We start from the raw sequence: 25132 nt of genomic DNA on the forward strand, positions 1-25132 counted from the left end.
GTTATCTCTAACTCCAATGTCTACCTTGTTGTATCCATCTCTTTCCTCTGTGCTCCCATGTGTCTGCTCAGTTTCGGGGACGCTTCCCTCTCCTCTGCTTCCACCCTGGAGCACATCCCATCTTCAGCTGTGGCGCGCCCAAGGCCCCTGGTCCGGCAGCAGAGCCTCCAACAGCCCCTCACTCACCAGCCCCCTCCGGGTCCCAACGACCCCCCAGTCACCTCACAGAGCCTGGGCCAGCTGCACACAGGCCCAGGCGGCGGGGGCCACCGCGGGGGCCCACGGGGGGTCCGGGGGAGTCCGGCTGGAGCCTCCCGGTACAGAGGAGGAGGGGCAGGTCGATCAAGGTCAAATCCAGGCAGCTGGGATCACATGATGGAGCAGATCCGCAACAGAGGGCTGGACGTCAAGTCGTTCTTGTAAGTTTCACGAAGTTTTCTGCTCTTGACAGAGGACACTGTTGAATATGAAGCTGTGGAATGTCTGCTGCTCTTATCATCAGTGAGACAGTGTGGATTACACCCTGACAGTATACAGTATGTAGCACTGCTGACCTCATTTTTAGGTTTTCAGGATAGTTTGATATAATTCACTTGCCTCAGTTGACTCGGTGTTTGCTGAAACTGATTTAGAAAGGTGTTGATTCAGCTTGAATGTCATTTTAGAGGCTGTTCTGTAGTTTGTGGACGTGTTGGAAGAAATATTCTAAATCTTTACTTTCTTTTAAAGTAGAATTTACACCATTAAAAGTTAAAGTCCTGCACACAAACTCTATATTCAAATAAATGTACAGAGGTATTAACTGCAAAATGTACTTCAAAATTAACAGTACTCATTGTAAAGAACAATAGCCCCTGTGAGAGCTAATTTTAATTATTTTATATGTTGTTTGTTAGTTAAACTATAACAATGCATCATGTTTTATGATATTGTAAATTATTTTTGTACATAGAAATTTAATATATAAAGTAAATGGTAAAGAAATGGTATGGTAAAACTGTGAAATGAATGTAGGGGAGTAGAAATATGATGTAGCATAAAATGGACATACTCAAATAGTGCTCTAACTACTCGCTTGATAGTATAGTTACAGTTAGCCAAGATCATTATAGTTATATACGACACCAACGCTTTCCGATCCATCCACTACTGAAAAGGGCAGCTGATTGTTTGAGGTGCAGAGCGCAGAGAGCTCTCCTCCTCCACTTGACTTGAATGATAGATTACAGATGATGTGCTCTACAAAGCAGCCTCACGTAAACACCCCCTCCCCTCCTTACCATGAACATAAACACTCACACACATCCACACACAAGGCTGTGTGCTCCTGTACTTTTTGCGTGTCTTCCCATTAACAGTGTCTCCAGGCCAGTGACCTCCCTGCCTATGTGAATCATCATTCAAATAAGGGCTGCGCACATATACAGGGAGGTGGTATCACCCATTGCCCCTGTCCTCATGAATCTCACTGGGACCAAACACATCAGTTGTTGACCCTGGGGGGAGGGGATAATACTGTGGGGAGTGGGAATATTATGCGTTTGCGATCAGTGGGGTATGAACAACCAAATGCGGCAGTTTCACCTTCCGTGTGTCCACGCCTGTCACACAACGTGGCGACTGAGCCGCGCCGCTTATGTTTCTGATCAATAGAGCTGGTGTAGGAGCTAATGATTTCAGTGCCCTTCTGTTGGAGTGCGCGTGTCTTTTTTTGGTCGTCTATACAAATCCATTCGCTTTATTGATGAGCCTCATGTTGGTGCTGTTTACACATCCCCGGTGGGTTGCTGTCTCTCAAGTGCTAATGTGTTCCTCTTGTTTTCGATATTGCTTCAGCAAACACCTCTTGTTAATGCTCTACAGAAAGTGCATGCAGGCTGAGAAAAGACATCAGAAATGTGAGATATGGAGAGATGAGGGGAAGATCAGAGGAAAACTGAAGAGAAACAGATAAAATACAAAAATACCATACATTCAAAAAAAGGATGAAGACACCTTATACATTTTTTGATGTGTTTATAATTTGTGGCTATGTGCACAGTTACACATCTGTCATCATCTTTGCAAGATTTAAACCTTTACATTTTGAATGGAGGTCTGATTGCAGCTTCATATTGTAATTTATGAACATTGGCTGTGGTTACACTAGGACCCACCTTCTTTCATTCGTCACCTGCTCAAGATGACATTCAAACCAAAGCAAGACAGATACTAATCCACATAATAAAAACGTAAAATGAAGCTAAATCCCTTTATATCTTAAAATCCTCAGTCAGGTGATGTTATGGGATGCCACAAGTGAGCAAAAACATGTAGGAATTGCCCTTTTAAGAAATTGCCATGGTAAAGAAAATACATAAAGGTTGTCCTTGCACGATATGTTAGAGGCTGTATAAAAAAAGAAAAGAACTTGGTTGAGGCAGAGAAGTATGAGAAGCAAGAATTTTGTACACTATGTGCCTGCACGTGGGTTGTTTTGTGACTGTGAATTACAAGGTTAGTTGTGGGCAAATGTTCATTTATTAAGGTCACTGTTTGCATGGCAGCCTGAATTCCCGGCGCAGCATACTTTAGTAAGATGTAATTTAAATGACTTCAGGCATGTTTAGAGGGAGAGTAACAGCTGAAAATCAACACGATATGTTTCTTTGTTGCAGGTTTTTGTTAAGGCCACCTTAATTTTCATGGATTTCTTTTGCTTTTTCTTCTATGTGTTTCTCTTTTTTTTTTCTGCATGTCATTTATATTGCCTCTATTTTTCTCTCTGAAACAATCCAAACCCTTCTCTAAGGCTTTTGCTTTTCTATACCTGCACATTTATTTTTCCATGAAACAGATGATGATAAAGCCATGGAGGAAACAATAATTCTCTACCTTTCTACTAATGATGCTTATTTTATTTGAACACATTTAATGACTACCACAGCTGCAGTGGATTAAAAAAACCCTCATATGAAATTTAATATATCCCTGTACTTGTAAGAACTCACACTGTTCACTGATACGTTATATAACCTCATATATTTTTACAATGAATTTTAACAAAAAGCATCATTATACAGTATATTATCCCAAGTGTTTTGATTGATACCCTATGCTATAAAAGATTAGATATTAGAAGTGCATGGTTACTCAGATCCATACAACAACATGTCCGTGTTAAAGAAGTAAAGAAAGAATCAACCCACCTTGTGAAAAGTAAACTGGCACCAAAGTCATCGCTTTCAACGGTAGAAACCGCTCAGGCTAATGATACACCATAGAGCACATTAAGTAATGATAGACACAACACATTATCCAAAATGTGAGAATAGGGGCTTTTTAGTAATTCAAAGTCTGGATGTCATTTAGTAGCATACTCTCAATCTTGCATAACTGGTTATGGGAATGGTAAACAAAACATCTGTAGACTTTCTTTCAGCAACAACAGATCTCCTTTTTACTCACTGCTAATGTAGTCTAATTTGCGAATACATAAAATGAGAAACATTTGCCAGATGGTTGAGGGTTGTGCATTAATTATTTGTGTAAGGGAGATTTGCTCGTGGTGGTAATGGCAGATTATGTTTTCTGATGATATGAATTTTATCGGCCAGAGAATAAAACAATACTAACCCTGGATCACTCCTTCTTAGTTACTAGTTGCCTTTAACATCCCCACATGATGCACTGTATGTTAATGTTAACTCTCTTAAATGTCAAAAAATGCACATTAGAGGTCATTTTGGTGCCATTGGTGCCAGTCCACATATGACATATTGAATAAGGGCGACTAAAAGCAAACCTCGCATGAAGATGTGTTGTGCAGTGAAATGCAAAACCATATACTGTAAGTTACCTCTGGATTTTGTTGGTTTATTGCAACAATCCATAATCTACAATGTTTTCCATGTTTTGAATGTGATAATGTTCAATGATGTTAGCATTAATTGGGCTATAAGAAAAAAACGGCATGAAATGCATATACTAAAGTGTTACTTACATGTTAGATTAATAAAGTCTGTTGACTCACTCCATAGCAACAGGTCTGGTTGAGATGCACTGCAATGTAAAGTATAGACTGAGCATTTGTTAAAATGAAATAGTGACCTCACAACAGTCTACCACCTCTCTCCCACTCTCTCTTTGTACATGCAATGAATGTGTGCTGCGTGTGTTGCTGTGTTTCTGTCACTGCCTGTTTGTGTATTTAATGTGTATGTTGGATTGTGTGTGTGTGTGTGTGTGTGTGTGTGTGTCTGTGTGTGTGTGTGTGTGTGTGTGTGTGTGTCTGTGTGTGTGTGTCTGTGTGTTTCTGTCACTGCCTGTTTGTGAATTTAATGTGTATGTTGGATGGTGTGTGTGTGTCTGTGTGTTGTGTGTGTTTCCTTGTGCCTACTTTGTCTACATACCTGTGTGCCCTTGTGATGTCTTGTTTGTCTGTGTGTCCAGTGAGGGGAAGATGGTTGTTCTGTCTCTAGCAATCGGGCTGGCTGAACAGGATGACTTTGCCAACCTCCCAGATCTACAGGAAGCGCCAGCAAGCAAAGAAAATGAAACCACACCAGAAAAGAGGTAATAAAGAGAAAAAGAGAGAGAAGAACAATGTAAGGAATGTGATTAGTTAGGCACAAAAATAAAACAAGTAGCTGTTTGTCAGGACTGTTTATCGCTGTTGTGTTGATGCAGAGGTCTTCACTGTAGCATTACCTTAAATATCAACAGGTCATATTCTGAAATGGTGAAGTCATTTTTACCCCAAAAAATCTGAATAAATCTCAGCTGCTTAATCTGCAGTGTATTCTACTCATAGGATTGTTACGAGAAGAAACACAGAACAGGACTGACTGCACTTTTAATATCACTTTTTCAAAATTGAAAGGATGAATGATTCACTGGCAAAGAAGTTTAAACGCATATTTTAGCCACATGAATATCAAAATGGCTTTATATTTGAGCTGAGGACTGTCATGAGTCCAGATTTCTCTTCTTTTCACTGCCAGAAATATAATTCTGGTGGAAAAATTCTGCCCTATTAAAACCCATCATATGTAATCTACTGATGGTGTAATTATACAGTATGTACATTGCTCCCCAGGCCGTTCAAACCCCCGCACGTCCATACAGCGGACATGACCTTGGTATTCTCAATGGTGGCTATGGCTCTGCTGGATACTGTTATCTTAGTTGGGTCTTCTATCTCTAACCATTATGTCGTTCTATGACTTCCAGCACTGAACTAAGGACTCAGTCTTTTTCTTTTAGTTTGTTTTCCATTTGCCATTATGGTTAGCTTTATATTTTCTCAATTTTTTCATATCACATATCACCACATTTTTCTTTAACTTCACATTTTAGGTCCCTTTCTCCCATTTCTCGTGTCCTCTGTCTCTCCACCCTGACCTTTGTAAGTCTGCTTGTCTGCAGCTCTTTCCTGCTGGTTTGATCTTTGAGTTTTAGGCACAGAAAAAAGGGCACCCTCATTATTTAGAAATAAGGTTCCTCACATGAAACACCCTTCTAAAAATATGCTAATCTCTCATCTACCAGTGATCTCACAGCAGCTATCAGAGACTAACACAGTCTCTTATCTGGCGAACAAAGGACTAAACAGGCTGCCCTGTTATCACGTCAGACTATTTGAGGGATAAAGTGCTTAACCTACTGTTTTGACACTGCTGGGCTGAGCAACAAACCTGGGCGTAGTCCCACATAACCCTGCATGCATTTGTGTTGAGTGTTCTGTTTCTTTCTTGTTTTGTTTTTCAGAAATGCTGTTTTTGAATTCCATTAAATTTCTTAAAATGCACGAAGTTTTCTCAGAACCTCTCTGCAGTGCATCCAAGTGTGCTGTTCTAACTAGGTCATCTGTGAATTTCGGTTGATGAAAAATAGCAGTCTGTCTTGGAAGAAAAGAACATGACAAACGTGCTTTCTTTTTGATGTTATTGAAACAATTATGATAATTTTTATGCCTTCAAAATTCAATTTAAAAATTTCTAAGGGTCAGTCAGAGGATGAGGACCAGCTTACCTTGCTTGTCCCCCCATCATCCGCTCTCCCTCTCTCTCTCTGAGCGGAGGTCTGTCAAGCACCTAACTCTAATCACAGCCAGCCAGTGAGCCTCTACCCAGAGGGGTCGTGTGGGCCAAGTCGTCTAGTGTCCTTCCACAACTAATAACAGCTCTCCATCATCATCTCTGTCCGTCTCTCTCTCATCTCTCTCTCTCTGCAGTTACCCCGTAAGCTCCTTGCGCCCGTCTGCTGGCTTGCTCCTGGCTGTTTTCATGGAGGCCAGCAGACTGAGAACGCTGGAACAGGATGATCCCGCCAAGAATATATGTGATAAGACAAGACACTGTCAGACAGTGAAAGACAGACAGAAAGAGTGGGAAACCTTTGCTCTCAGCTTTCTAGAGAAATACGCTACAAGATAAAAATAGAAACTTCCATGGAGGTTTGAGATTCTCTTGGTTTATTAATGAAATCAAATACAGCTCGGAGCACAAATATCTACAAAGACCAGATCTGATAAAAGGGAAATGATAGGATAAAAGCAAAACCAGTGTGCACTGTGTATTAGGTCAGAACTATATTTGTTCAGACAATCCTTCTAAATTTGGATAGTAAACAAGCAGACCGAGAGGCACCCTGTCCGTATCCAACAGCTTTTATATATTTAGACATTTATAATTAAAGCTTTCTAAAAACGTACAAGCGGTAAGCACAACATTTATGTCGTTGTGGCAAACATGATACAGACATTTGCCTATTTACACAACCACCAGACACAGAGCAACATGAGCATTTATTTGGAGTCGTGTTTGTGTTTGATGAACTTAAGTCCAACATCCACTCAATTCTTTTTTCAACTCTGTTTTCGTCTTCACCTGCTCCTGAGAAAAATATTTGTCTGCCAGATGCTCCACTGTGTTCACCAGCTTACTGCCTTTGTCTTTCTGGCGTTTGGTGCTGAGCAGGTATGTTAGGTTTGAACTTTTCCCCTGAAAACAGCTGCCTGCTGCTTCTGGAAACAAGGTTGATGAGAGCAGTGAGACTGAACCAAAACACTAAATTTGTGTTCTAAAACCAAAACAGGGAGTTAAAAGACACTAAAAAGCTTTTTAGCACGAATGGGATCCACAGCGTTCTCTGACATTACACACAGCCATTGACGATATAGAAATATTGGTGCACCTTTAGTATGTTTTTAAGGATTGGATCGGTAGTCACTAATCTACATCACAGCTGCTGGGTAAACTGTTGTCAGGAATCATAATTATCTCACAAAACAGAGCAATTGTCTCCGTCATTACACAAATGAAGAGAGGTTTAACTTGATTCATACTGAATGCGAATATGCAATTTGTGAATCAGTGGTGATACACAGGTAGATACTGTCATGGTGTGCACTCAGATGCTGAGAACTGCTCATCAAAGCTTGCAACATGAGAGACGATCTATTTTTACCACCCGTCACTCATTTCAAACCCCAAATACTTGCCCAGCCTGTTTTAGCCTGTTTTATCACAGCTAAATTCATGTGCACTGAGGGTGATACAGTAAAATCTCCTCTGAACAAAATGAGTTTGTTATCACCAGTGTGTTGTGTTGTGTGAGAGGTTTAATGTTAATCTGTGATTTGGGATCCTGCAGCTGCCTTGTATTTATTACATCTTAGAGATCAAATCCCTTAAAACACTAATGCTCTGATCACAGTTAATTATATTATTGTCAAAGGAGACATTTTCTTCTGAGCTGATGCGTTAGCCACAGACAAACCAGTGGCTTTTTTGTCTGTGTTAAGTGAAAGGTCCTCTAATCTCTTTTGTTTTTTGTTATGTGAGTCAGTTTGGGTCACTGTGGTGGACTGGGTATAATCACCCACCTGCAGATGACCATAATGGAAGCTCTAAAGCTGTTTGCGTTATTACCATCTCAGAAAGCTGTTGTTGCATGGCAGAGCTGCATCTTAATGAGCTTCGAGATTCACCACACACTGAGACGCAACAGGGAAATAAATATGAATAAACCCAAAAGAGCTCAATGGCCCTGCACAACCTGCACTCTGAATGTTGAGTTTGTAAAAGCTGTAAAATGTGCAACGGTGTCTGAAATGGAGCGTGTCAAAGACCGCTTGCATTCAATACAAGCCAAGACTGTGTTGTGCCCACACAAACTGTCAGTGATGGGACATTCAAATTAAGTGGGGATCACCTAATATATTTCCAACACAACATAGTGCTGCACATTTAATTGTACATAATCCTGTTTTTCTTTCACAGTGCAGAATGGCATACTTTTAAACCGCATAATTTCAGCTCTTGCTGCAAGTCCCAGTCTGTACAATAAGGGCTGTCTGTGCAGTTGACCATTAACAACCTTTAAATGAGCAACATGCACCAGTGTTACCACAAAAAGTATTTGCTTGAGAAGCTGGAAGCTCCAGTGGGAAGGAAAGAGAGAAACCTTGCAAACATAATCTCACAATGAATAAGAGGAGGACTCAGTATTCCTCCTCTCCCACCCTTTACCAGGTTTCTTCTGTTTCTTTGGAAAATGTGATGCTTGGCTTTAAGACTGGTTACTGTTTTATTTGCAGTCTGTACAGTATAAACAGAATATACAGAAAAATGCCTAATGAAGGTCATTGTATCAAAAGGTAGCTATTTAAAGCTGCGTTCATCCATAATTGTATATTAAAGGCAAACTAAATGACTATGTGTAATGTGAAAGGCATCACTTGTAGCGCATTTTAGCGCCTTGCAGATCGTTGTTTTGCTTTTACAGCCCACAAACTTTACTGGTTTGATTCAGTCTCGCTCTCTCATTTGTGTAATTTTAGCTGTTTTGAGATAAAGTGCTCTGATGTGCGCATGCTGCTCAGCACCAAACTGTTAGTAGCTAGCTAGAAAGAGACAGATATTATGTATGGAACCAATAGGAGAGTGAATATTTTACTTGTTGAATGGTCAGAAACATGACTTCAAATGAATGCTCTGTGTCTGAAGGATAGGTAACTGTTTGCTAACACATTCGTCTTAACTTTATAAGGTGATAATCTGTCAGTGTTGTGTTCCTAGCTTGTTTTGCTGCCCACAAGTTGTCAAAAATTAAGAACTTTATTTACGATGTTGATACATTTTCTTAAAATCTGAACTGGAAACGGTTTTATTAGATTGTCATTTAGAGATGAGGTAAAACAAACTCAGACTATACTCTCCAACAGTACATAACATTTGATGGGTGCTGTTGTTCAAGCAGTGGGTGTGTACATTGTTGGCATGGGCGGTCTCAGTGGGAATCAAAGTTCTAATCTTGGCAGTGGGAATGTAACTGCACTCGCTGAGTTGCACAACGACACACTGTACAGTATTAATCAAGCAGGAGGTTGTTGCCATCTTTTATCAGCCGGTATATCCGACTCTTTCAATTGTGAGCCTGAGCCAACAATCACAGTGAGTCAAGCCTCCTAATGACTCTCCAGGCCGTCCACTGGTCCCCATGGCAGCCTCTGGAGCCGGCAGTAGCCCAGAAGGAAAGATGATTGGAGAGAAAAAGCGATGTAGGTCAGCACAAACGAGGCATCTTTTTAAAAAACCTGTCAGATCCAAGTCTGGAGCTCATTCACCATTTCCCTTGTTGCTGCTTGTGGCTACGAGTAGGGAGCTGATTTAAGAGAGTCCATGAAAGGAAAGTGAAGGGGACGTCACAGCGAAAGTGACAGTGAGTAGTGGAAGGGAAAAAAAATAGTGTTCTCAAAGTCATTTATCAAATTTTATCCACTTTTATCTCTAATTTTCAGAAAGGATATGACATCACCACACGTTATTATACTTCCCTCTTTATGCACGGAGTGTGATTTACAAAAACATCAACTCCCCATGAATAAATCTCAACAACTAGGAACCAGAAGTCTATTCAAAGAGCATCAAGCTAGTCGAACATTGCAGATGGCTCCATTAGTTGTATTAGCCTGCGTGCTGAGGGGGGCGGTGGCTGAGTGATTTGTCCCTGCTGGTCGGGAGCGCAGAGTGGGCTGACATTGGAGCCTGGGCCTCATCCATCATGGGACATGGGACCTATATTGTGTTTCATGGTCTCCTAGGGCTAGTGTATGATCAGCAAGACCCAGATACAATATTCTGTTTATGAGGACACACTTCCTATCCTGGCCGCGCTGGTAACCCTCATCCCTCATGTTCTCACCTGTCCATCCACTTTCCCTCCCTCACCCTCCTTCCCTTTTCTCTCCCCATCCCCTCATCAATTTCCTCTCTCCCCTCTGTAGCCCTCATTTTCTTTTTCAATAGTACGTCTCTTCATTTCTCCTTCATTCCCTCTCCACCTCTGCCTTTTCTCAATCTCCCTCCGCCACGCTTTATTTAATTGCATCTATTAAACCATTTTTTCTGTCTTTGCCCTGTTATTACTGTGTTATCAGTTTGTTTTCTTTCCTTTCTCCTTTTCCATTCCACTATCCTCTTATTCCACTAATCCACCCTTTCCTGAGGGTGTTGACTGGCATGTGACAGGATGATGTCACAGAGACACCCCTCTGTTAGTGTAGATGGCTGTCAGCTCAGCCAGACTCTGATAAATCAGCTTCATAGCTGAACATCAGAAAAAGGAAATAGATTCCCCTGCGGACAGTTTTCATGTACTGATATACAGTGTATTTGCTCACACGCACATCAGCTTTCTGTAACATCCCTGTCTCACAGTAAAGTGTACTAGTTGCAAGATTTAAGGTTTGGCTCCAAAAGTTAGATTTTAGGTTCAACAGTTTCATACTCACCTATCTCCGCTCTGCTTTTAAATTTTTATTTTTATTTTATAAAGTTTAATTCACCTACAGTGTGTTCAGAAAGTGTTCTGACCCCTTCCAACAGAATTTGAGTTTTAGCAAATTTATCAACAAGGAAAAACTGTAATATCACATTGACATAAGCATTCGGACCCATCTCCACACAGGATCTCTGGAATTCATCCAGAGAGACCATCAGGTTCTTGGTCAACGCCGCTACCAAGACCCTTTTCCCCTGATTGTTCAGTTTGACCGGGTGGCCAGTTCCAAGTGGAGTCCTGGTTGTTCCAAACTTCTTCCATTCAAGAATTATGGAGGCCACTGTGCACTTGGAAACCTTCAGTGCAGCTTTTGTAGCCTTCCCCAGATCTGTGCCTCGACACAGTCCTGTCTCTGAGTTCTGGAGGCAGATCCTTCCTCCTCATGGCTTGGATTTTGCTCTGATATGCATCGTCAGCTGTGAGACCTTATAAACAGGTGTGTGCCTAATACCAAAGAATGTCCAATCAGCTTAATTGACCACAGGTGTGCTTCAATCAAGGTGCAGAAACATCTCAAAGATGATCAAGAGAAATGGGAGGCACCTGAGCTAAATTTGAAGTGTAAGCATTAGGGTTAAGGTTAGTAAAACTCAGTTGTCATTTCTGACTGTCTTGTCATTGTGAAGTATTTAGGGTATATTGATGAGGGAAATTTTTTTTTAATTTATTTTAGCAAAAGGCTGCTACATAACAAAATGTGAAAATACGAAGGGCTCTGAACACTATCTGAATGCACTGTAAATGATTAAGTCAGTATTTCATATTTTTCCCACATGAAGCCAGCTATGAAAATACGTGCAATAAATCTTTGTCACTTTATAGCTTATCTCAGATCTGAAGGCAGGTTAACTGAATTATTTTGGCACAACTTCCATAGAAAAAAGGGCAAAAAAATAGCTTTTTCAAATGAGCGCTGTTATTGACTTTCTATTAGAGGTGCACTTATTTTCTGCTATTTAGTCAGCTTTACTTTTTAGGGCCATTTTCATAAAGACTTTGGTTGTGACTTAGATCATATTAATAGTCAGATTTCAGATAACCGTCTACATTCATCTGTTGCACATTGTCAAGGTCTCAACTACCTTGAGCAGGACTAATTTGTTTGGAATACTTGGTAAATTAAGACTTTTGTCAGACTTAAACATATGTTACAAGAACATTTTAGTGTAAGAATTAAGTGAGTGTAACAATACAAAACAATTATCATAAAATCTCTGAGCTGCTGTGGCTTCTTAATTTGGCAGGGTTCAGTACTTTTGCTAACTCTTCGGTCAGGCTCAGGATAGTTTCTTTGGGGGAAATTAAAACCACTGATAATGTCGTCACTCCTGTATGTTTCTATCTGGTTAGTGCCACCTCTATCCCTTCTCATTACTTGCTCCACAACAATGTTAACAAGCAACACATTATGAAAACAAGTCAGTTTTTAGATAAGATTAAGATTGGCCTCTAACTACACACTGGGCTAAAATTTCAGTGAAAACGGCCCGAGGTTTGCATCGGAGTCCTGTATGTGCTTAGGTTCAGTGAATAAAAGCACATTGGTTGTGGGTTTGGGAAAGACTGAGGTTTCGATTAAATGTTAATCAAGTAAACACATTATGTCTCATGCTGAAAGTCACTGGAGATTTTCTTTATTAAACCTAGATCACAATCTTTCCCTAAACTCAACCAGCTGCCCCGAGTGCCTCAGTGTAGCCATGAAATGTTTAATCATGCTTCAGTTGGATGTTATAGGAAAACAAATGAAACACATTGTCAGCAAACATTTTGTTGATACTGCTTATAGGTTTCATCATCATGTTGATAAAACATGTAATCCAGGTCAAGACATATTTGCTGTTTTAAGAGATGGGGTTGTTTCATCGCACAGTGCAAACAGGTCAAGCAATTATGTTCCTTTAACATGTGATTGAAACACAACTTCTATTTAGATGAGTTAAAGGGAAACATACGGACTCCTGAGCACATCTATGTAGTGAAGTGCTTTGAACGGATCATTGAGGAAATATCATTTGAGACAGATTCTGCTGGATGTTTTATTTCTGAGCGTTTGATACAGTTTTTATTCTGATCAGTTCTCACCCCTCAGAGTCGTTTATTTTTAGAAAATCCACGTCTGCTCCATAAAGTGTGCACACAGATCTCTTAACAAACAGATGGCAGCTACATGTTGGTGCTCAACAGAAATCCCATTAGTTTCCCATGTCCAAGCTATGAGGAGGGATGCAGCAGGACAATGCGGTCGCACAAAGAGAATACATTTACTCCTGACCTGTGTGTAAAAACAAAAACATGCTAATTTAAGTTCTTGTTGTCTATTAAATGCTAAACAGACTCTCCACCAGACAGTACACATGTGATAGGAGGAGATAAGATGTCTCTGCATTGTCTCCTGGGATGTAATGACCTGCTTTGTCCAGTAACACAAAAGATAGCTCACAACTCAGTCCCAGATTGAGGCCATGAGGTCAAAAGTCGGTGCTTTGAGTTTCACTGCATCAGATCGAAGTCATTCTCCAGGGACATTGCCCTCAACCTCCAGGAGGATGACGTGTGTGTGTGTGTGTGTGTGTGTTGTGTGTGTGTGTGTGTGTGTGTGTGTGTGTGTGTGTGTGTGTGTGTGTGTGTGCTCATTTGTTTTGTTATTTAGACTTGCTCATAGTTCATTTGCATTTCCCTGCCACCGAAAAAGCAAAGTGCAGAGTGAGATCAGAGCTTATTTTAGTCTGATGATCCAGACTGTTTTATTAACAGGGGAAGACGCTAGTTCCATAGTTGCTCCTTTCTGTCTTTGCCTCTTGTTTTGAGTATCATGGCTGGAGGTGATTCTATTCTTTTTTATTTATTTTTTTTTTGGCATTTATGAATCAGCCATTTTCAGCATGAGCTCACACATACCCAGTGGTGTGTGCTGTGGTGTTTTCGCAAGGTCAGGGGGTTGCAGAAGTGTAGGTATGAGGGAAGTCAAAGAGTGTGTTTCAAAGGCTTCTCTAAATGTTTGGTCCCTTTGCCCTGTAGGCTTTTTGCTATTTTCAATATATGGCCCTGGCAGGATTTTACTGCCCTCTTTTGAAGGCTCTTGTTACCATGGTTACTGCAACCCTGTGTAAAATACATGATGGTAGTGAGTACAACCTTAAGTGGGAGCACACATTTCAGTAGTCATGGTTACAACAACCTCTAAAGGATGAATTATGTAACTGGTGTTGTGTTTCGGACGAGATAGTCACTAGCAGGCAGAGAGGGGCAACTCACAGCTGCAGATATGTTTCCTTCTGTTTGGACAAATTGTAAAGTTCATCACCATGGTATTATACATGTGCATTAACTTTTACTTTCTAATCATTGGAAAAATATTGAGTAATTCAGGGGTTTTCTTATGAGAATTAACTGAATGGAAAGAGAACAACTCCTCCTCCTCCTCCTCCTCCTTCTCCTCCTCCTCTTCTTTCTTCAGTATTTCTGCAACATGTTTCATCATTGTCTTTATATCTTCAAAAAGCTGATTTGAGGATGTTATCAAGTCTGGCTGATGATATTATATAGCACCAGTGCCCCACTGCAGCCTGTGTGCGTGTGAGTGCAGGTGTGTGTGTATTTGACGGTGTGTAAATAGGTGTATTTACACGCATGGATGAACCTCACCTCACCACCACACCCAACTGCTGCACGTCCCCCAGGCCATTGCCGTATCAACAGTCGTGATTCGAGAACACTCTGTACAGCAGCAGGTCTTTATTTGCCTTTCATGTCAGTATATGTTAATCTGCGGTGACTACAACAAACATACTCCACAGCTTGTTTTATACAAATGCTTTAAGAAAGCAGGGTGCTGATACAAGAGTATTATTATGCTGATTTAGCTGTATTTAATGTGTCTGTTTCCCCAAAACAAATTCAGAAAAAAGGCAGCACTGTGTGGTTTAAAGAAAAAAAAGAATCAACTCATGTTTTGATCATTTTGAGGAATTTTATTTACAAAACTGCTGACACATTTCAGCATTAAATCCTCATCAGAGCATATGACAGCACAACAGCTGCACTTTTACACCTGCAAGAAGATCCACAAGGAGAAAACATAAGAAAGACAGGAAAAAAAGACAAAAAAAGCCATAATTATGACTGCTGCGTGAGGTTGCCTAACCATAAAATGTAATTGTGGCGTCCTAATAAGGCGCTTGCACAGACGACGTATGGGCTCGTTTTTTAAAGGAGGACAGTCTCAAAATTCATTGAGGGAAAAGTGTACCAGCTTCCTCTTATGATCTCAGTCCTGCTCTTAAAACATGGCTCACGTGTGTCATCACAGTTACACACAATAAATCATAATAAGTCCATTTCTCATGACATTTCTCATGAAAATAATTGGCCAATTCATATTTTTGGTTTTGTCTTCTGTCAGTTAAGTTTATGAGCTGACTCTGACGATGAAATGTACACATGTTGCAAAGAGACAGCAGCTGTGTAATTAATGATGCTATGTTTTTAGTTGATGAATCGGATCGTCATCCTGAAGTGAGGTATTACTGTGGTTTGATTTGTTTCCTATTGCTGTGATAAAATCCTCTGTCCAGGTTTGGGTTAAGGTTGCTTTTTGACACATGTTGTCTTCACCTGGACAAATGCTGATTTGGATGCATATAATCTCCTTTTTAACAGAATTGTCTGGCGACTGTGTGTCTGTATGTCTCAGGTTAGATATAAAGGAAAGATTTACAGTTTTTCACTGTTTCTTTTTTCCACTAGTTACTTTTACTGGCACAACTGACTGTCTTTGATGCTACATCAAATTTATGCAAATACTACAAAAGCAGTCTGGCTTTCTGGTTGTCTCAGTGCTTCATTAGACTTGAGCAGGATATGGATATGGATATGTTTACAGCAGGAAAAAAAAAAACATGCATAATATATGCGGGCCTGCATTGACTACAATAAAATTTTATACGGACTGTGTTAAGGTATTGCATGTGCTCTGCATGGCTGAGATGATTTATAGCCAAATATTCACAGTAGCATAGTAGAACGAAATGCAGATCTCCATTGTAAATAATGGAGAAAATGTTTGGCTGTGTTTATGTAAAGCTGATTGTTCAAGATTCATGTGGTCTCTGTGTTGTGTGTTGGGTGTTGATTTAATAGGGTTCAATGGGCGGTCATTGAGCCAACGCCTCCTACAAGTAAGCATTTATAGACTCTTTGGGTTGATCCCCAGCAGACAGGCATATATTATGTACTCCATAGGCAAAATGGAGAATGCCTCTAAAGAGTCATCCATGTCGCTTTGCTTAAACTGAACAGTTCAGAGTGGAGTAGGTGATGGAGTTATACGTCTGAAACAAAGTTTTAAATTTCAGGTCGTGCCACTAAATTGATCTAGAAGATGAATAATCAATTGGGAGATTTGAGAAGGATCAAGTAAATTTTACCTGAATAGCATTACTACGGTGGCTCTGAGAACTTAAGAAAACACATGCAAATAGACTAAACACAAGTTCAGTAAGAAAACATGTCCATTAGTTTAGACAACACATGTGCTGCAAATACTCACAACACAACCAAATACACAAACGTGCTGCAAGTAGCATAGACGACAAATCAGTTTGGGCAGCCTTGTTGGTCAATGTTTTATGACTTTTGAAGTTAAAAGCATTGGACAGTAAGTGCACAAGGATTATGTGTATTGGTTTAAATGTATTATAAAACATCCATGCAAGTGCGTCCCAGCGGGGTTCATCGCTCTTTACTGTCCCCTGGAAACACTTCTGTTGTCGTCTGTGCTGCTTCTGCAGGATCAGAATTACAGTGACTGTTTTCAAACCAGTCCCTACTGTAGGTTTAAAAACATAAAGATGAACATCTGCACACTCATTTTCATTTCGTAGTGAGAAAATTAAAAATACAGGCTGGAAAACCAAGACTAAGTCAAAACCCTTTAGGATACTAGTAAGACTTTACTTTCAGCCCTGAGAATGATTGATTCAGTATTTCTCTTGTTCCATTGTCAGGGGAAGGATTGTGATCTCATTTGGTTCGACACTTCATCGAAAATTCTCCATATCCCTCAATTTACATCCAGGAAAGTAAATCATTGTGAGCAAAGAACATTTGGAAAAACACTGTTCTTGAATGTGTATAGGTTATAGTCAAAAACCTTTTTTGTACCACTAAGATGGTCTTTGTCCCATTATATGTCTTTGAACAGAGACCATCTTAACATTAATGTAGACAAACTAATTAATAATAATTCATTCATTCATGCCGGCTGCATGAAAGAAAGGAAAAAATTTCAAAAATGTACTGGTGTTCTTTCTAAACTGATCAGCTATAATACAACTTTTACACCTTTTCTGTGAATGGGCTGAAATAGTAAAACAGTGGGTATGGTCCTTAAAGACAAAACACCAGAGAGCAGGTGGGAGGCCTGTCTGTGTCAGAGCGAGACAGCCAGGTGTTATGTGTGTGACTGCAGTGTGTAATTATTTTTAAAGTAACACATTGTTTCCTGATGTGTTAGAGGCTGTTATTAGAAGCTGTTAATCTGAGAATTTGAACCTATCTGGCGAACATCGGTTCTGACCTTCTGGAGAAAATGATGCATTCATGATTCAGAAGTCTTTATCAGCAGATACATGCAAAAGCTGTATTTGGCAAAGCTCTGAAACTGAAACCATTACATTTTGAATTCAGTCTGCGCTGCGTTGTTGGTGCTCTGACCTGCAGATCACAGGAAATAAACGTAGGGTGACAAATCAATTCTTTTCTCTTCCACGCCTTATCCTCTCTGTATTTTTCTTGTTCGCTCTTGCTCTGCTTTTGCTTGTCTATTTGCTCTACAACCCCTGTCCATCTCTCACCATTCCTTCTCCAGCCTCTCTCTATTTTGTTATCCCATGTAACATGTCAGTTTGCCTCCTCTCTCTGCTTTAGAGCAACCCAAGCCAAATCTGGTATGTTTTGTTTCCAGACTTTTATCTCGTCTCCTTTCTCTCCCCGATTTCTCTTTCAGCTAATGGCTGTGTGTGTTATTGTGTGTGTCTAGCGATGTCTCAGTCTCACATTCATTTGAGTCAGTAACCTCACTTTGTTCGTTCTATTAATCCTCCAAGTCTTAACAAAGACAAATCCTCTCCTTCACTTTCTCTCACCCTCTGTGCACTGATAAGTTTTCAAATTATCTTTCCTTCTTGGATCATCTTTCCCACAATACCATCTTCTAATCTCACTTCTGCTTTTTTTTTCTGTTTTACAGCTCACCTGATCACTCGCTCACTATTTCTGTCTGTCTGACTCTCGCTCACACGGTCTCTTTCTCCCTGGGTCGTCTCTCTCGCAGCGATAAGTGCTCATTAGTTTTATTTGTCAATACACCTAGACTGCTATTAAATCTTTTTATTTTCCATGTTACATAATATACGTCAGGAGCATTTGTACTGTACTAATTTTAGTATTTTATTTTTCTCTATTTTTTTGTTTCAAGGTTTATCAGTCAGACATGTTTGTGTTTTCTGTAGATCTTGTGTTTGCTTTGTTTGATTGCATATTTTATGTGTGGACGATGTGTGAGGCAGTAGTGATGGAGGGAAGGTTCAAAGGTGGTGTATTCTTTATTTATTTATTTTATGCTTCTTTGCTATAATTACTAGAAACTGTTTCTAGATGACTAGTTGTATGTTAATTTACTCCCAAACTGTTGCAGTCCACAGCCGTGAGGTGCACCGCAGCATCTCTGTTGCTTAAGAGGCAAACATTACATGGCCAAAAGTATGTGGACATTTGAAAACTGATCAACTTGATCTAAAACAACGGGCATTAATGTGATAGTTTGCCATTTCTGCTAGGACCTCGTTAGCATACCTTAGCATGAAGACTGGAAACAGCAGGGAAACAGCAGTTGCCAGGCAACCAGTGGAGACTCAGAGTCAGAGGAAGAAACCCCAATTTTAAACTTTGACTTTGAATGAAATAAACAAACAAGATCTTATTAATGAATGAACTTTAGAAGTGCTGGTAGGCGTATTCTGTCACCTTTGGATAAAAAGCCAGGCTTGCTGTCTCCAGTTTCTAAGCTAAGCTAATCAGTTGCTACCTCCAGCTACATATTTAGCATATTAGATGTGAAAGTGGCATCAATCTTTTCATTTAACTCAAGAAGTCAAAGAAGTGTTTTTCAAAGTGTGCTTTTAGTATGCAGGTAAATGTTTGCATTGATTAGCCTATTACAGCTGTATCACAACTAAATACCACAGAGGTTAAAGAAAAGCTCACAAAAGGTTTGTTGACAAACTCTGCTGAGTTTCTCCTGCTATAAAAAGTTTTACATATTAATCAGAAAAACTGATGTTGGGCTTTAAAGCCTCGTGCTCCATTTCATCTCAAAAGTGTTTGATGGGGTTGAGGTCAAGTCTTTCCAGGTCAAAATGGAGAAATGCCTTCCCTTATGCACCTCATGTTCACTGGGGAAATGACATTTTGAAACAGGAAACAATCTTCCCCAAATTACTGTCAGAAACTTCTAAGCACACTAGTGTCTAAATTATAATTGTAGCTGCCGTATGAAGATTTCCCTTCAGTGGAACTGAAGAGTTTGGTCCAAACCATGATAAATAGCCCCAGGCTAAAAGTACAGAAAAGAATATGGGCAGATACTTTTGTCCATTTCATGAACTCCAGGACTGAATATGAGCACCTTCATTAATATGTGTGTGTTTGCATCCATTTTAACAGGACTCCCGGTAATAAACCAGGCAGTAGCCCCAGAGGTCAGACCCCAGACGAAACCGGACGCCGCCACGATGCCAACTCCTCTGTTTCTGACTTGGCCAACTCAGTCACCAGTGACATGCTCATGGTAACACACAAAATCAACACAGCCCCATGAGACACATTTTATTGATACACCACTGACTCATCCGTGGTGTTTTCTGCTTTGCTGAACTCATCTATATTAAGAGTAGGAGGACTGCTGTCAGCAAAGCCTTTTAAATCATAATAAATGAGATGGCGGAGAGACTTGAATTGTGTTTCCACATTATCTTTCCTCATCTACTAGAAACAGCCAGTCATATTAATGCATGTGTACAGGGCGGATGTTATACTCTGACACCTTTTAGCATTTCTCTGCTGATACACTCATGCCATCCCAACCTGCTCCTTATGTGCTATTTTTGGTGTTGTTGATTTAACTAAGATTTATATTCATATCTTAAAGAGCTTCCTCAGAGCCTTCTCCGCCAAATCTGTTCTACCTTTTTCCTTTAACCTCCTAAGACCCGAGCTCTATTCTTTGCTATATAGGCTGATTGGGACCTGAGGAAAATGATGTCCACATATGAGGACATTAGTTTTAAATTTCGATTACTGAGTGGCAGTATAATATCCTCATATGTGGTCACCAGGCCCTTGTTGAGAAAAAGTTAGTATTGTGGTCTAGAGAACCCAAAATGTGAGGTCCACATATGTGGACGCCAGGTCCTAGGAGGTTAAATGGTAATTTCCTTGACGTGTCTCTGACTGAACTGTAGGTGTACGAACATGACTTGATTCTGAGCAGTTTCGAAAACGTGTGGACATCTCCTCCATGTTATCATGACAATTTATGGAACCTTGACAATTGAAGCTTAATCTGCAGATGAAGACTTTGTGTCAGGGTGGTCAAAAGCTCCAGAACCAAGCTAGTGAGTGGACCTTGAGTGGTGAGGATTTTGTCAAATGAATGTGAAGTTTGTGCTTTGTTGATTTGGTCTTTTTGGAGTTAATAGTCATTTGATTTCACAGAAAATTGACATATCATATCATATGAGTGTCAATATTGATTGATAGGTAACAAATACTGATAATATGCATTTGAGCTAAAATGACCCATTCTTCTGATTCTTTAAATTTCAGTGTTAAGAGTCTTATATTTGTAGTTTCACCCATTGTTCCTATCAGTAATAATAACACTATACTTACCAAATTAATTGCTGTGGTCTGGCAGCTTTGCTAAAAAGAAGGCTGTTGAGGTGAGAAATACAAGTAGCCAGACAATCATGTGGGTTTTAAACTAACCCCCAAGTCAGCCAAAGGTATTTGAAAGAGAAAATATGGATGTTCCAAAACATCCATTATTATTACAGACTGAACTCCTGGTTTCGTTTTGACCTATGTGCTTTCCAGGTCACAGTCGTTACCTTGGTAAGTTTTCTTTTCACATAACTGATAGAAGTGATTTCCAAAGCTACAAAAAGAGAACCAGGTTGTAAAAAAAAAAGCAGAATTTTACTTTAAAAACATTTTGGCTTTGCTGTTTACATGTTTTTGTCTGACACCTACAGTGTATAATACAGTGTGTTGGTTCTAGAGAACACAGTGAGAAAAGAAAGCCTACACACTTCATTTGAAAGTCCTATGAGAGATGTTTCCTCCTCCCAAGTCTTTCATCACTCAAAAAGTACCGTCTTCATCCCACTAAGCTCACCCACCTGTAGAGCATCACAGTTAGTTGCCGCACAGTATCTCGGCTAACAGAAACATACAGTAATCATCACCCTGAAGTGAGACACTGGGAGGGGAGGGGACATGCGCCTTATTCAGTGAGGTTTGGTAATTAGCTGTGAAAGAACACACAGTGCTGTGGGTGCTGTGAGAATATGGCAGAGATGGGTATGAGCAGTGTGTAATTATGTGGGTCTCATGGCGTGTCTGAGGAATTCACAGTGTTGGTGCTTAATGATAATACTCATTCTGGGCAGTTTCGCCAAAGGCGTCTATATATTACACAACCCTCCTTTCATGCTGAAAATACCCATCCAGCACTTTTGAGCCACTTGTGCTCCTGTAGGGAAAGCAATGGCAGCATATAGAAACTTTATTCCACACACTGTATTAAGAAAAAGGATGCTGTGAAATGACACTGAACATCAGAGTATATATGCATCCCACCCTGTCAAGCCTCTCAGGTGATAAGGGTTTGGAGGGAGGATGGGTGGGGGTCCTGTCAGCATCACATGGTTCTTATCAGCATGCACCCTGACACTGCTTTCATTTTGTGTGATGCTCACAGAGCCATGGGTGAATGTGTCTTTGCCTCTGTGCCATCACACATCCACACATTTGCAGAGGTTTATATGTGCTTTACTTGTTGAAGGATAAGGCTGGAAATATATGATTTTGTTATTATTATTGTTGTTGTCAGCAAATGTCTTGAAAAGACCAAAACCAGCAATGAGTTACCATGGCTCTCAGTACTTCCCAAGCTCACAGTATATGTGAAACTCAGCACCAAGACCATTCGTTCTTACAGGGGATGTAAATCTTTAGTAATTGGTCACAGATATATGCTTTAATTAAAAAAAAAAAAAAAAAAGGAAAAATAATTTCCTAAAATAGCTGGGTAAGCGAGAGTGAAAAGTGCAATTGTTGGGGACTATTTTCAGCAGTGGAGTGATACACATTTTGCCAGTGAGCATTAACAGCGAGAGGACGATGTATATGGGACTGAAGTAATATGTCAGCCAGTGCAACATGTGGCTCATTTTTGAGTTTTTAATAGTTTTTGAACAACAATGGAGGTTAATAGCACAGAGAAATAAGCTGTATCAGGCTTAAGCTAGATAAATGATACTTGTTTGGAGAACATCATTGCTGGTTTTCGTCTTTTCAGGGGATTTGTCGAGAATGATAAAAAATCTTTAAACAAATAAAGTCAAGTTATAGTTTATTTCAATAGCACAGTTCATACACAGGGCAACACAATGTGCTTTACATAAAATGGTCAAGATATACAAGAAATCACACACAAATACCACAACCAAACTTTTTAGCTTTCGTGAAGACATGAAACAGTATAGTAGAGTATTACGGTAGTCTACTCTACTTGTTATGAATGCATTAATTAATTTCTCAGAGCCTGATGAGTAAATAAATAGATAAATAAATAAATAAACCTCTGCAAATGTGTGCATGTCATTAGATTTCCTAATAACAAAAATACAGAATATCACCAGATTTATCTTTTAAAATGTTGCACAGACCTGGCCATGTTTTGTGCTCCAAGAGAATTTGAATCTACTGCACGTGGGTTGTTTGGGTTTCAGGAAAAAATGTATTAGAGAGGGGAGTTTAAGAACTGAATGAGAAGAGAGGACTCTGGGAAACAGAGAGGGCGCCCAAATGCAGAAAATGGGGGAAAAGCAATTTAGGCCAGCTGTTGGGTGGAGGACTGCATAATGAGTGATCATATTCAGCATGGAGAATGAGGTTGAGCAGCACCATCAGAAATGTGTGGGAGAATATGGAATTGGATATTAAATTTGTGGAACTGCTCCTTGAGTAATGCCTCCAGCTCTTTCCCCATCAGATAGCACTTTTTAACTGGATTTCTCTCCCTCCCTCCACGGCCACGGCCTCATCAGTCAGGGGGGTCTGTCTGCCAACAGATAATCTGCCTCTCATCTCCACACAGCCACGGACACTTTGTGCCCCTGTTGCACAGCAGAAAGCAGCCATGAGACATAGCATTATGCTAGTTTGTCTGTTAGGAGCTGTGTTTTTTTTATTTTTATGTTGAAGTGCAGAATTAGTGCCCCCTGTCGATTGGAGTCCAAGTTTCCCATTTCGTGTGCTATGTGATATCACCTGTCAGCTCCCCTGATGGTGTTTTATCTGCGTGTGAAATTGCTGTGAATATGGCCACGTTTGACCCTGTGGTCTGATAACAGAAGCGCACTTCTCATGGGAACACATTTTGTGTACACTTGGTGAAAACACCTGGTTAAAACTGATGCAGTTTAATGCATCAGTCCTGAAATAAATCCTAACTCCATGAAAGTTCGTATTTGTTGAGACTATTTTTTTGGTGTTGATTCAACTTTATGGTGGAAATTCAAGTCAAGGTCCACTTACTTGAGTTATTCTGGAGCTTTCAACCATATCACACTGTGCCTGCAGTTGCTCAAACTTTCCATGACTCAGAGGAACTCCCTCGTTCACTCATTCATCACTCCCTGTTGTAGAATAGACCTTCAGTCATTTACTCAGTAGTGAGCAGTAAATTGAGATTTCAGACACTTATGAATCATCATCCTTCTGAGTCTTCACAGACAGATGTGTTGTTACACAACAGTGATTTATCGCTTCTACAACACGCAACACATTGCATCGTGGGATTGTAGTTTTATTTCCACACTCAAATGAAAAGTCAGACAATAAATATTGTGCACTATATAGTGAATAGGGAGTGATTTAGGACACAGCTGGACTTCATGTTGACTTATGTCAAGCTCAACTATTAGAGTAAGTCAGCATAGATGGATAGAGGTGCTAAGAATCAGGGCAAATTCATGTTTCATTCATTGTTAGGAGCAACTATTTTCTTCCTCACAGGATATAGGTACTCCTGAAAACTTGCAGTACCGCATGTGTACCAAACAACGTTCGAAACGAACACCAGATTCATCAAAATATTAAATCTTGCTTCAAAATAGAACAGAACTAGTAATAATAATGAACCCAACAAATACTGTATATGCTTCCATTACAATATAGCTGAAATATATCAGCCACCCAGAATGAATTTAGAGAAATACCATGTGTCTCCTCTTTCTCCTGTATCTCTTAGTTGTCTCCAGGTTCGGAGGAAGATGACCACGAGGGTCCAGTGTGTGAGAAGCTGGGTCGTATTCAGTTCAGCGTTGGATACAGTTTTCAGGACTCCACCCTCACCGTCAAAATTCTCAAGGGCCAGGATTTGCCTGCTAAGGACTTTTCTGGCACCTCTGATCCATTTGTCAAACTCTACCTGCTGCCAGACAAGAAGCACAAACTGGAGACCAAAGTGAAGCGGAAGAATCTAAACCCCCACTGGAACGAGACCTTCCTGTTTGAAGGTTTGTTGGAGGAGGCTTTCCTAATACCTTAAACATAAATTTGACAATGTTCACAGCACATGCAGGCATGTTTACGCAGTTTCTTTTCTATGTGCATCACTGTGACTTATTGGGACTGTGCTCCTGTCCATTTTGTTTCTCAGGGTTCCCCTATGAGAAGGTGGTCCAGAGGACTCTATACCTGCAGGTTCTCGACTACGACCGCTTCAGCAGGAATGACCCCATAGGAGAGGTGTCCATCCCCCTCAACAAACTGGACCTGGCCAACATGCAGACTTTCTGGAAGGAGCTGAAACCATGTAGCGATGGCAGTGTGAGTGAGAAGGAAAGGGAGGGAGGGAAGGAGGCAGAGGAAAGAAGAGGAACAGGGAGGAGAGGGAGGAGGGAAAAAAAACGTTGGGACAGAATGTAACGAGTGATGTCATTCCTGGCTGCCG

At 40.3% G+C, this 25132-nt stretch overlaps 1 protein-coding gene across 3 annotated transcripts in view; it reads left to right on the forward strand.

The window, feature by feature from the left end:
- The window catches only part of syt7b (synaptotagmin VIIb), a 92999-nt gene that overhangs the window by 61335 nt on the left and 6532 nt on the right, over nucleotides 1-25132 (forward strand). For all 3 annotated transcript variants that reach the window (XM_056390385.1, XM_056389643.1, XM_056391206.1), the window contains 5 exons: nucleotides 72-419; nucleotides 4432-4554; nucleotides 19555-19678; nucleotides 24428-24695; nucleotides 24839-25008. In XM_056390385.1, the coding sequence (XP_056246360.1) occupies nucleotides 72-419; nucleotides 4432-4554; nucleotides 19555-19678; nucleotides 24428-24695; nucleotides 24839-25008 (1033 nt within the window). The remainder of the gene's footprint in view (nucleotides 1-71; nucleotides 420-4431; nucleotides 4555-19554; nucleotides 19679-24427; nucleotides 24696-24838; nucleotides 25009-25132) is intronic.

The sequence above is a fragment of the Seriola aureovittata genome, chromosome 1 (assembly GCF_021018895.1).
Source record: "Seriola aureovittata isolate HTS-2021-v1 ecotype China chromosome 1, ASM2101889v1, whole genome shotgun sequence".
NCBI classification, from domain to species: domain Eukaryota; kingdom Metazoa; phylum Chordata; class Actinopteri; order Carangiformes; family Carangidae; genus Seriola; species Seriola aureovittata.